The sequence below is a fragment of the Hippopotamus amphibius genome, chromosome X (genome assembly GCF_030028045.1).
Source record: "Hippopotamus amphibius kiboko isolate mHipAmp2 chromosome X, mHipAmp2.hap2, whole genome shotgun sequence".
NCBI lineage: Eukaryota > Metazoa > Chordata > Mammalia > Artiodactyla > Hippopotamidae > Hippopotamus > Hippopotamus amphibius.
The window spans coordinates 104400227-104413418 of NC_080203.1; the positions used below are offsets into that span (position 1 = coordinate 104400227).

The 13192-nt window shown below is 34.5% G+C and overlaps 1 protein-coding gene across 1 annotated transcript in view; it reads right to left on the bottom strand.

The window, feature by feature from the left end:
• CFAP47 (cilia and flagella associated protein 47) overlaps positions 1-13192 on the bottom strand; it is a 474307-nt gene that overhangs the window by 40160 nt on the left and 420955 nt on the right. Inside the window, exon 61 of the mRNA XM_057717674.1 lies at positions 10335-10487. Coding sequence (XP_057573657.1) covers positions 10335-10487 — 153 coding nt within the window. The remainder of the gene's footprint in view (positions 1-10334; positions 10488-13192) is intronic.

Below are 13192 nucleotides of genomic sequence, written 5' to 3' on the forward strand. Positions count from 1 at the left end.
ACGTAGATGGGAAATGAGAAGCTAAATTTAGTTTCAGAAGCATTGAACCCCCTGTGGGGAATCTGTCACCATGGATGTCATAATTCCAATCATAAGAAAATCCACTGGTACAAAATATAGATGTGATTATCCACAAGGGAGAGGCGGGGAAGGGAGGCAAGTAGGAACCACATAGTATTTTTTCAAACTACACATATTCCCCTTGTCTGTAACTCGAATATACTGATATGAGCACCTAAAGGAGAAGAACAGAATCAGGTTCTACAAAGTCATAAAAAACTGACATTCTGTATTGTCTTAAAGCTAACGAATTAGTCTCTGCATTTTATTTGAAAAGTCATATTATCAAGTTGAAAACATGACTTTTGATATGTTCCTTACTTGGATGGAATCTGTATAGCACTTTTATGTGGACGGGTTGATAAGAGCTAAATCAGTGAGGCCAGTGTAAATTATCATCTGATTGTTGTATAAAATTAATCACTCATGACAAACTTAGCTCGTAACTTTGAGAGAATAACTGCACACTTCTAAAAAAACACTTAAATAAATTGTAGTTTATCTGAATGTAGATTACAATTTCAAGTTATAAGTCAATAGTCCTTAGGATTACTGTAACAAATTTTTTGATAGAGGAGGAAAATCCTGTCCTTTTTTTTTAGCAAGCCCTTAAAAAAACACTTGAATTCATGAAATTAATAGTCGGGATAAATATATATTTAATTTCAATTGCATTTAAAAAAATAAATTTATTTATTGGCTGCATTGGGTCTTTGTTGCTGCGGGCAGGCTTTCTCTAGTTGCGGCGAGCAGGGGTACTCTTTGTTGCGGTTCACGGGCTTCTCATTGCCCTGGCTTCTCTTGTTGTGGACCACGGGTTCTAGGAGCATGGGCTTCAGTAGTTGTGGCACATGTGCTCAATAGTTGTGGCTCACGAGCTCTAGAGCACAGGCTCAGTAGTTGCGGTGCATGGGCTTAGCTGCTCTGCGGCATGTGGGATCTTCCCTGACCAGGGATTGAACCCATGTCCCCTGCATTGGCAGGTGGACTCAACCACTGCGCCACCAAGGAAATCCCGCAATTGTGTTTTAATAGATATTGAAATATTTACTAACCTCTTTTTTCCATCTTATGATATATAATGGTTATCACAGGCTTGTCTAAAAGCACTTCCTATTTTCAATGGTCTCCCATTCTCTGAAGTTTTTCATGAACTTCTCATTAAGACCTGTAGATTTTGCCCCAGTAAAACTTCCTAGCTATGGCTAAATTCATTAATATGAGGCAGATAATTTTGCTTCCACAGCAAACATCTAAACAGACTTTAAAAATGTTCTTCTTATTTATATTTTCATTTCTTTATTCATTCAGTGAATAATAATTGAAAGCTTTCCTTGAAATGATAAATAAGGTCCTTGTCCTTGTGGAGCTTATGATTGGGAGGAAAGAACTGCCAATAAAATACCTATGATACCACTAGTTTTTAAATGACTACTGTGATAACAGCTACTGTGGAGAAACAGAGGATGCTATGAGAGCATACGTCTTGGGAATTTGATGGCTATGGTCCTGAGGAGGAGACCAATATACCAAAGTTGAAAGGTGATAAGGGTTTCTTGGATGTAGAGAGAAAGAAAATGCCTCCTAGGCATCAGAGCAGTATGGGGGAATTTTCCATTGTGGAAACCACCTCAGCCCATTTGAGAAAGAACTTGAGCAGGTGGAGCAAAAGGGAGTGGGATGAACTTGTCAAGAGAGGAAATGGGCAAAACAGGCAAGACCATGCAGGGTATGGTAAGGATTTGGGACTTCTAAGAATAACAAGAGCCTACTGAATGTTTTAAATATGGAAGTGATGTGTTCGTTTAATGGTAAATTGAGCAAAAGGGAATTAGGAGAGAAGGTATTGAAGTTTCTGCAGTAGTTCAGGCCAGGTGGTGACTTGCACAAGGGTGAGAGGAAGCTGTAGATTAAGCTCAAGCAATGCCCTGTGATGAGCAGTCATGACTGGTAACTAGAATCATGAGCTTATCACTTCAGTACTGTATTCAGACCCTTAACATACATATAAAATACTTAATCAAACAGGTTTCAGAGAATTGTAGAGTATGAGATAGCTCTATCTATCTATCATCTACTGTCTCATAAAATAATGATGGTAATAATCATTTGGGTATGGCAGCAAAGTCATTATATTGAATAAGAGGGGTATGTCTCCATCTAGATATTATCCCTCAATAATTATCATTCAATCTAATGCTTGTATCATCATGAACATAAATCATGCAATGGGCACTATGTTGGCCAAGGGTGCCTGTTACTTGGGTGAATTTTCCCAGGGCAATGATTGAATTTTATTCACTATGGAAGAATATTAGTAATTTTTAAAAAGAGAACCCTTGACTAAATATTGATAAATCATCAAAAAAGTACTGAATTGTAACCAATTTACTTGCAAAATACACTTTGAAATTATGTATTTTATATCACATATAATCTTTAAGAAATACATTTCCTAGCATACCCAATCAAAATGTGTCAATTATAGAGAAATGAATATCAAAGTGTAATGAATAATGTTATTCATGTTCTTTCCCTAAATTTGTATAGTTGTGTCTTCATTAATAATAGCATATACATTTGTTTGACAGCACATAATAATCATACAAAGAATGAATGGAATACTGAAGACAGACTTGAAATAGGATGATGACAACATGGTATTCGAAGAAAAGAGAGGATACTGGGTAAACTACCTAAAGCTATCTTCTTTGAGCACATAATGAAGAATGTGCCATCTGCACACTCTTATTTTTTACAAAATTGTGTACCTTTCTGAAGGGGTATTTCATTTACATGCTTTACTTTTCTTTCATAAGGTCATTTAATAGACCAACCATTTTGATTAACTTAAAATAACTGCATGTTCTTTTGATACAAATGCAAGTACAGTAAACCACAAAATGAAAATTAAGGAAGAAAGCAGCCACATAGCTGATGCTCTTCTTACATGTTTCATTTTAAACAAGAAACCAGAAATAAGAGATAAAGGAACTTCTTGTAACATAAATATTTTATCTAAGTTTTTAGCAATTAGCACCCACTTTCAGACTCTAAAATTTAGGTACCATATTTTTGTACTTTTTTTTTGATAGAGTATTCTTTTGTGTATTAATGAGAAAACCCACTGAATGACATTGAAAGAATAATGTTTCCATCTCAAAAAGTCATTTGTCAGTGACTGAAGATGGGCCCTCTAGTACATCACTGTCAGAGAGTGCCCAACCAGAGCTTTAAATGATAATAATGGTCCTATCTAACACTTATGAGACACTTACTGAGAACCAGGCACTTTTAAGGATTCTATGCATTTATGCTTAATCTTAAAATATATCCTATGAAACAGATACCATTACTATCTCCATACTACAACTGAAGAAAAAAAGTTCACAGAGAAGTAAAGTAATTTTGTCAAGGCCCTACAAAGAGACCAAATGGAAGAACCCAAGCTGTCTGACTTCAGATTTCACAATCTGGGCCTGTCAATTGGCACAACTGCTGAGAAAATACCATCAGCAGCGGCACCTGAAGTATGCAGGCCATCACCTGTTCAAGGGAGTGTGACGGCCCTCAGGGCAGACGCCTGTGTCACTCAAACATTTAGATCCTGGTCAGAGGAAGGGGAGCCAACAACAGAGATGGAGAAGGGAGAGATAAATAAAGCTAGTCACAAAAGCCAAGAGCAGAAAGTTCTTTAACTAGGTCAACTGGTAAATGCTGCTGCTGAGTTGTGTAAGCTCAGAACACAAATCTGACCACTGGATTAGGCATACTAGATAAGGTTAACTGTCTTGTCAAGGGTACTCTCATTAGAGTAGTTAGGAAAGAAGGCTTAATGGAGTGAGTTGAGCAGCGAAAGCAAAATGAAGAGAAGCAGAGGAAAGGATCAAGTTTAGAGGCCAACATGGGGTCATGGGAGGATCAATGACAGGCTTCTTGGAGCTGTTTGTGATTACAGATCAAACCCAACATGGGTGATTACATTCAACAAGTAAACAACATGCAACAAGATGACTAGCCTGGGGTGAAATGAGACCAGTGTGACACATAAATCAGCAAATCAGGCACAAAAAAGACAATAGATTAATCAAAGAAAAACAGCCTCAAGCTACTGAACACCTGGGAAATAACAGGAAGAAGCATGCATTTGTTATGCAGTTAAATGGCAAAACTACTCTCACAGAAAAAGTCCCAAAGAGAGAGAGTCACTGAACTAATCTCCAGAGAGGCACAAAGAAGGCACAGACCAGGAGTTAGTTAGGGAGAATAAACATAATTATAGGGGAAATTTTGCCCACAGGGTATAATCTGCAGTCTTATAGAAGTGACATTTCAGAATACAGTCTAAAAATACAAGTATTATAATATCCCAGTAGGGCCACACCAATTGATTTAAATAGTACAGGTGCATAAATCCAATATATTGGATAGATGCTTTTTGAATTCCTTGACAACAGTTTGTGTCTGTTAATTTTGGCATCTCTGGGACTCAGCGTAATACCTGGCAGCAAAGATGCTCCCTAGATTGCTGTTGAATAAAAAAGATATGAAAGTGATCAATCCTCGTTAACTCAATGGTGTGTGTGAGGAGTCAGGGTGGAAGGGAATAGAGAGGTCCTGGTATTTTCATTTGATGAGGTTTGATAGTTTTACTGGACTCTCAGGGAAAGAAGATGATGAAGATAAAGGGAAAATAATGGGAAGGCAGTGGTGGGGATCCTTGTTTCCCATTGATCATGTTCGCACAGAGAGGCTTATTCACTCACTAGAAGGGAAAAGTATAGGAGAAAAAAAAAATCTCGGCATCAACCTGCCTCCTGCATCATGATTTGCCATCCAAGGAAAAGCATCATATCTGATCAGTGGATTTGGGTGAAGAAATGAAGCGTGGCAGATGAGCAGACCCTTCTCTTTCTTTCCCGATGTCCTGAATCCAGGATGTACACTTTCTCTTCCTTCTTCATTTGTTAGTTGTTCATTCCAGTAGGGAGTTTACAACTGGCTAGTTTGGAGTAAATACACTCGATTTTGGTCGAAGGTATTAATAAGCCCAAATGAATCCATAGCACCAAGTCATTTTCCAGTTCACCTTCATAATAAAGGTACCTTTTGATCTCCATCTGCTTTATTTCTGCATTTACTTCTCTGATGGTTATAAATTCGGATAAGGGAACACAGGGTGTAATTAATGATCACACCTAAAAAAAGCCCATCACAGTTCAAGCCACAGAGTGAAGTGCTTTAATTTCCACCATAAGCGATTTAAGAGACTATAGGAAGTACAAAATGGCATGAACAACATGACTCTTTTGAAGTCTGTTTAATGTGTTGAGTAAACTATAATTAAATGACACACATGGGTGAAAATAGCTAGTTTGCCTTTGCATAAAGGCTAAAATAGTATTCAAACTTGTGACCAGACTTGTCCCTTCATAAAGAAACAGGTGAGAAGGGACGGGCGAGCAGGGAGACTTACAGAGAGTGCGTGCAAGTTGGTTACATCTTTGGAATAACGGCAGTGAAAGGAATCCACTTATTACCAGATGCTTTTAAGCAACTCAGACAAGAGAGAGGTCAACTGATTTATCAAAGATTCAGAGAAAAGACATTAAGACAGAGAAAAACATAAAGTTGAAAGGGGACTGAACAAACCTACTTCTGTTTAGCAAGACATGCCTCAGAACAGAAACAAATGTTCACAAATTAAAATGCCTTTTGCCAAAAAATATATGAGCTTCTTGAGTTTGGTGGTACTGAGCAGAGAAAAAGCTATTTTAGAATGATGGGAAGAGATAAGCCTACAAACCTTCCAAATAGTTATTTTCAATAGCAAGCATTATTTTTTATCATGGAAAGTAATGAAGCAGTGAAATATGAGCCATATCAAAAGGTGTATTTTCAACAGCTATTTGAGACTGTTTTCCTAACATGCTTATCAAACCTCTCAAAATGATGTTGGCAGCTTCCTTATAAACCCTGCTTATCTAGGAGGACGTGGATTTTTTTCAGGTAATAAGATTTAATCAATTTTTATTATCAGAATTATAATTTCTTTAGCTTGCAACCTGACGAGTACCATTTAAGCAATTTAAAGTAGCAAGAACATATTAAAATGAGTCCTGGATACAAGCATTTCTTTACCTTCCTTTCCACTTCACCTCATAGAAGCATCAACATTTTGCCTTCAACAGGATAGATTTCAAATAAAAATCAAGGTTTGAACACTAAACTATTAAAATTCACTGAAGCATAGCAGGATGACACACAAAACAATGGTTTCACTTCAGAAAGAAACTGGACGTACAGTTATAGGTTGGCTGCTTATTAAAATTATTTTCTATTTTAATTAGGAAGTGCTTACACTTATTTTTCACTGGAAATTGGAATTTGTCTTACACATTTGAATTCTGAGGTTAATCTACACTAATATTCTTATCCCTGATTTGTATAAACAATCAGAATTTTTCTTGAGTATTGGCTATTGGTTGAAGAAAAGAAAGCAACAGAATTTCATTTACTTAAAGATTACATTTCCTACATTTGTCTAATGCTACTACATGATTCACTAAGGCAAAAGCTGTGTCCAACTTATAATAATTTTTTGAGATAAATGGAAATGCTTTGCATCAGTCTGATTTCATTATTAATGGATAATTCTTTGAAATAAAGAGTAACAGAACAGGCATTGAAATGGAAAATTCCCCTCTCCTCATATAAATTTATTTCACTTTTCATAAATTTAAGCAGTCTGTGATTACATTGGCATTTTGCAATTACAAAACTAAAATTTAACCAAAGAGAAAAAAATAAGTAATTAATGTAATTAAAAATAAAATATCTCATTGTGCAACTTAGTAACTGTATTACTATCTCTTACTCTGACATACTTCATACTGTCAATAACTAGCCAGTAAATAAAAAGAACATGGTTAGTGTGAACTAGTTTTTTTGGAATTCCAAAGATCTTTTGAAATACATTGGGCACATATAACATAGATACTCATTTCATAACTCCATCTCCAGCTTTTCAAATATTGCCTTCCAAATTTTATAGTGAGTGTGTGGGGGAGATTATTCTGACATTTTTGTATTTCATTTAAGAAATATTTATTATTTCCAGATCCTATTCTACATTAACTTTTAGAATGCTTATTTGCAAATAACAGAACCCCAGTTTGAATAGAAGACACCAAGGGTTTCGTGAAGAAAATAGAAGTGTTGACGAAGCATGACACAGCCATGTGTATGAGTGAATGAACAGGCAGAGAAAAGAGACCTGCAAAGAGAGGAGAAAGTAGGCCTGCACAGAAAAACAGAGAAATAAATATTCCCTAGCTGTACACATTACAGCTTCAGCAAATGAAGATAAACAGACTTTCTGCGTTTTGACTACAAAAGATGTGGGAAGCCCAACCTCTGTTAGATGCCCACTCTGGCCAGGGGGACAGTATATGACTGAAGTATGATAAGAATCATGTGGCAATAAGAGGTATTTTCCATAAGAAAGGAAAGGAAGTTGGCAAGATGGGCAGAGCAGACTCGCTCATAGACAATGGCCATGCTGGGAAAGTGGATGGTAAGCGTACAGAAGTGGCAAGTGATCCCACCTGGGTGATTCCTCCTGGGTGAGTTAATGACCCAGAGACATAAGAGGCTGGAATGACAGTAGGGAACAAATGGTGAATGTAAGTCTGGATTATTTTACATAGATTGAATCACATCAAAAACATGTTAGTAGGTAAAAAATAATCAAATATCATTTCATGTGAAATATTTTTATAGGTGAAAAACTGATGAATATTGGTAATTTTATATGTTGCAAAGTCATTTTTTATTCAGCAAGCAATGGGTAAACATTACTACTGAAAAAAAGAGCAACAGGATAAAACAGGGTAGGAAGTAAAATAGAAGAGAGTGTGATAATAAAGTCAATAAACTCTGTTTATTGACTGGCCACTTTGTACTGGGCATTATACCTTATTTTAGGGAACCTCTTAGAAAGCTTTTCCCTTGTAAAAGATTTTGATTTCTACAGGACTTTAAAAGAAAAAGCAACTAGGTTAGGCCTGATGCCAATATGGACAGCTCAGAACCTACAATTTTATATTTCGGTTTTAAATCTAAAGTACTTTTTTTTAAGTTTTAAAAAACAGTCAAGCCTGGATTCATGTAATATCCCTTCCACTGCTGCATTGTAGGACTCTGGACAAGTCATTAAACTTCTTTTACTTAGATTTCCTCACTTGTAAAATAAAAATGTAGGGATACTATATGCTTCATAGGGTTTCTTTGATGATAAGTTCTATAATAATATAACAAATACAAAACATAAAACACTTAGCACAGTTCTTGGAAGACTGTAAGTGCTCAATAAATAAACTGGCATGGATATCAATAAGGTTCTAATCCGTGTCTGGGGTATGGTAGAAGGCACAGACAGAGTGACAATACTTTATATCAGAGGGAACTGGAGAACGGGAGATGGTACTTCGTTCATGGCAACAGGGGCTGTGCACAGCCAGCCAATTAAACTTGGATCCTCATCTCAGTAGGGGATGTGAGATGTTGACCAGAAACTGACTGGAACTCCATCCTACAGAGTGGGGATACCAGTTTGATGGTAGAGGGATGGGGGTGTGTGCGAATTTCCATGTCCAGAAAAATATATGATATATAGTAGGTTCTCATTAAGTACTTTCGGATGGATTGATGATAGATTTTATCAGTTCATAGCAAATAAAATATGGCAGAGACTGCTAATTGTCTCCCCAATATTTACTTTCTCCCTTTTCCTTTTTTCATTAATAGAATGTTCCCCAATTTTATCTGGGTCTGTCAAGAGACATTTCCCAGTCTCAAGTGCAGCTAGCTGTGCCCACATGAGTGAGGTCTCACCGGTGGGATAAAAGTAGAAATCACATATACATCTTCAGGTCATGGCTTTAAGGGAACCAGCTTGCTCTTCACTGTGGATGTAACTGTAGAACTGATCATGCAGATGAGGACAACTTAGTGGAAGGTGGAGCAACAAGAGAAAAGGAACCTGAATCTCTGATAATCTCAAGGGGCAGAGGCACTAAACTCTCTAAACCATGCACAAATCCAGGCTTACATGTGAAAGAGAATTATGCCTCTCTTGTTTGTCACTGTTAATTGGTCTTGGTTAAAATAACTGGTTAAATTCCTAACATGTTTCCATCACTCAAGTAAGGTTGGAAGTATGAGAGGGTATATATATATCAAGTTTATTATATTTTAACACCATCTGAGAGGGACTGAATTGAGTTGAGGGGCTGCTATCTATAGTACTTCAGGAATTTCTTGAATCATTTAAAATGAGCATTTATTATGTAGTAGAAATAGCTGTTATAAAAAATTAAAAACTATATTACTATTTCTTGTATATCCTCTCTATACTCTTATATACTCTCTCTTCAGTTTTACTCATTTACATTCTCTTAGCACTGAAATAATTAGATCAGACACAGAGATGATAATAGTGAGATCAAAATAAAAAAAAACTACAGATATAAATGAGAAAACTAGAGAAGATATCTTGTTTCTGTAAGGAATTTCATACTTAATTTTGTGGTTAATTTGCTTTTTAAATAATACATAAACATAGATTTCTCCCCTTGATTCTAATAAAACACTGCTATGGGAATTTCCCTTTCAGTGTGAATAGGTACGTTCTGCCTTAGTTCATCTGGGAAACAGTTGAAAAATAAAGTTTGCATCATGGAGATTTGATTTTGCCAGACCATCATATTAACTTTCTGAAAAGTCTTAAGACTCTAAATGTCACAGGGGTAATTATACAAAATATATTTCGGTATTACATTTAATTTATATCAATTTTTCTTTTTCTTTAAATAAGAAACATTTTATTCAACATTGTGCTTCCAAATTTAAACCTGAAGTCATGGCTTCAATCATATTCCTTAAATCAGAAAAAGAGAGTAAAGGAAGAAATTAATGTTGAAGGGAAATGGAAATTACAGTTACTACAAGTTTTTCTTTCCTCACTGATGACAAAAGCACAAAATATTTTTATAAATCCATTAATAACCATTATTATTGTCATTTTGGAGAAAACTACTATGTGAAGAGAGCAAACATAACTGAACACTCAGGCACTATTTTAATGATATTGTAGGTGAAAAATAAACGGCCATGGATTTTCATGTAACTGAGTAATCAGCAACCTGAAATTTAAGGAAAACTGAGTTTTTATTTATTATAAATGTTTATACCCATGACTGCAGTTCTCTTACCTTCGACATCTTCATAAGAATTATATGATCTTCTTTTTGGAATCACTACAACGTCTGTCAGATCTACGATAGGATTTTGTCCAAAAAAATCTCCATCCAATGTGACTTCCACCTCTTCTTCTACCCGCTTCCTGGACTGACATTTTATGACAACTACAGGAGAGAAATACTTTCAGTTAATTTGACTATTGGGATACATGATCATTCTTGAGATAGAAAAAATGAATTATGTTATGAAAAATAAAAGTTCCTTTGGCATACTTTGACATGTCATTGCACTGGTATTAACACACATACACTCATTCAGTATCTACATACGTTGACATTTTGGAAGCAACATGAATATTAATATGTAAAAATAGCATGACAAGAGATAAATCTAGAAGATACACACCAAAGTATAGAAGATTACATTAGGATGTAGAAGTGTAACTCCGGGACTAGATTTTTCAGCTATGTGTATACTCATTGTGGTAAATATCAAACTTTACTTATATAAAATACTACAGCAGATATGTTCAAATCTGTAATATTTATTTTGTCATAATACTTTTAAAATATTTCTTATTAAAATATCTCCTAAAGTAAAAATATTAGTTTATTTACATGCACCTTAAAATTCACTTAAATTATTTAAGTAAAATATTTTGATTTCCATTTGTGAATTGCATTTAAATTTACAAAATACACTATTTAGCAGTTAAAAATAAAATAGCAATGAATTATTTAAAGTTAATATTAAAATGTTATTACATATTAATTTACTGTATAGCATTAAACACTAAATTAATATGCAACTTTATATATTTCCCTCTATATATAAAATTCCAACATTTTCTTATATAAAGTGTAGAAGAAGTTGTTAATGATCTTGTGAGAAACCAAAATATTATGTCTATATCAACTACTAATTACATAAAGGAATATTAATACATTGGCATTAGCTCTATAATATTATGGGGCCATGTATACTAGAGTCCATATTTAAGAATATTATTTCTCCAAAATAGATTAAATGTTATATTTTTATCAGTTCAGATGCACATAGGACATAAATTGAATATGCGATAAAAAGAGAGTCATAATATTAAAAAAACTTTTGAAATGTATTACACTATGCTTTCATGGCATCAATAATATTGATAAAATGTTCATCTGAACTGCAAAATTGGATAATGCCCCCAGATTTATGTTTTCATAATACATACCACATTTATAGCAAAGAAATATTTTAAATGAATTTATTTTTAATTATTAAATGTATAGGTTGATATTGAACATTTTGGGTTTAGAATTAAGTATGTGAAATGTACAGCAAGGGTACAAAGTTAGATGTAAATTAAGTGGGTTGAAATGGTTGAGGAAAATGTACAAGCTTTTCTGGTTATAATTAGCTTCAGTCTTAAAGCATAAAATTGGAAATTAGTGTGATCAAAGCTACAATTAGTATCATGTCACTGGTCTCGTCCTATAAGTCCTTAGGAAATTATTGCCCTAGCAATGCTGGGATTACTAAATCACAATGGATTTACATTCCATTGTCTTTACACTGTGATAGGGAGTACAGCCCTTTTCCAATTATCTACCCCAATGGACAGGAGCAGATAAGAATGCACAAAGAGAAAAGGTGGCTCACAGAGCAACAAAAGTACCCTGGGTTGAGTATAACCTGGGTTATAGATACATAGGGAAAAAAAGCAACAAACGTTGATGGTGACACAGTTGAGCAAGGAAAGCAATGAATTATTTCTGATGTGTTCCTAAGAATGAAAAATGGACTGTACAGAAAGTAAATAATATTTATTTATAAAATCATACCCATTTGTTTCTCAAGGGCATTTGTAGAGAAAATGAATTACTAGAAGAGGTTTTAGACTTTTGGTAAAATGATTTAATAACTAGTACACAATCTGTTCAGAACACAGATGTTACTACTTGCTTGTGCTAAAGTAACACAGGTTATTTATAGAACTCACATTTACTTTAAAAATCTAATCATTACCAAGAGAAGTGACTTAGCAAAAAATTTCTATGTTTCTGGAGCATATTTAACCTTCTTTGAAGAAAACTGTGAAAGAAATTTATGTTTTTATTTTCGCATAGGCTTTATTTTAGACTTTAAAAAATCTGCTTTAAATCTTTAACCTGGGAGAAAACAAACAGTGTCTGGGGTAGACATGAGCAACACTGTTGTTAGAATTCCAACAGAGTAATGTCTAGGCTGTGTTACATCACTTTGATCAGAAGACTACTATAAATTTTAAACTGTTCAGCTCTATGGAAAGTATCTAGAAGGAAATAAAAAAACATTTTGACATGTTTGTGAAGCATTCTGAAGATAATTTAGTATATCTGAAATATTTACGTGTTGATAATTTTTTAACTAAAGAGTAAAAATACTTCAAGTAAAGATATATGACATTTCTTGTCAAAGATACTGCTAGGTATGTAGATTTTCGCTCCACTTAAAACTACATAAGGAAATATATAATCTCGGCCTTCCTTTATAACCAGTGTATTTGGGGAAATGCTGTTATTCACAAGCAAAACTTACTATTTTCTAAGTGTGGTGATATAATTTATGTCAGTAAAGACTAGCTCTTTTTCACTAGCAAAGATTGGAATTGGAGGGAGAAGAAAAATTCAAAATTTTAAGACTTCTTTCAGCTTATCTGTGTTGCTCGAGGTGGAGATCAAAAATAGATATCCCTTTTCTTTGCAATTCAATGATTCTTAGTTATGAAGAACTATGCCTAGAGCCTGGTAAAAGGTTGGGATACTAAATTTCACCCTATAGTTATCTAAAAGGAATTGTGATTCTTATGCTAACACTGAAAAGAAAATGGGAAAATCAAAAT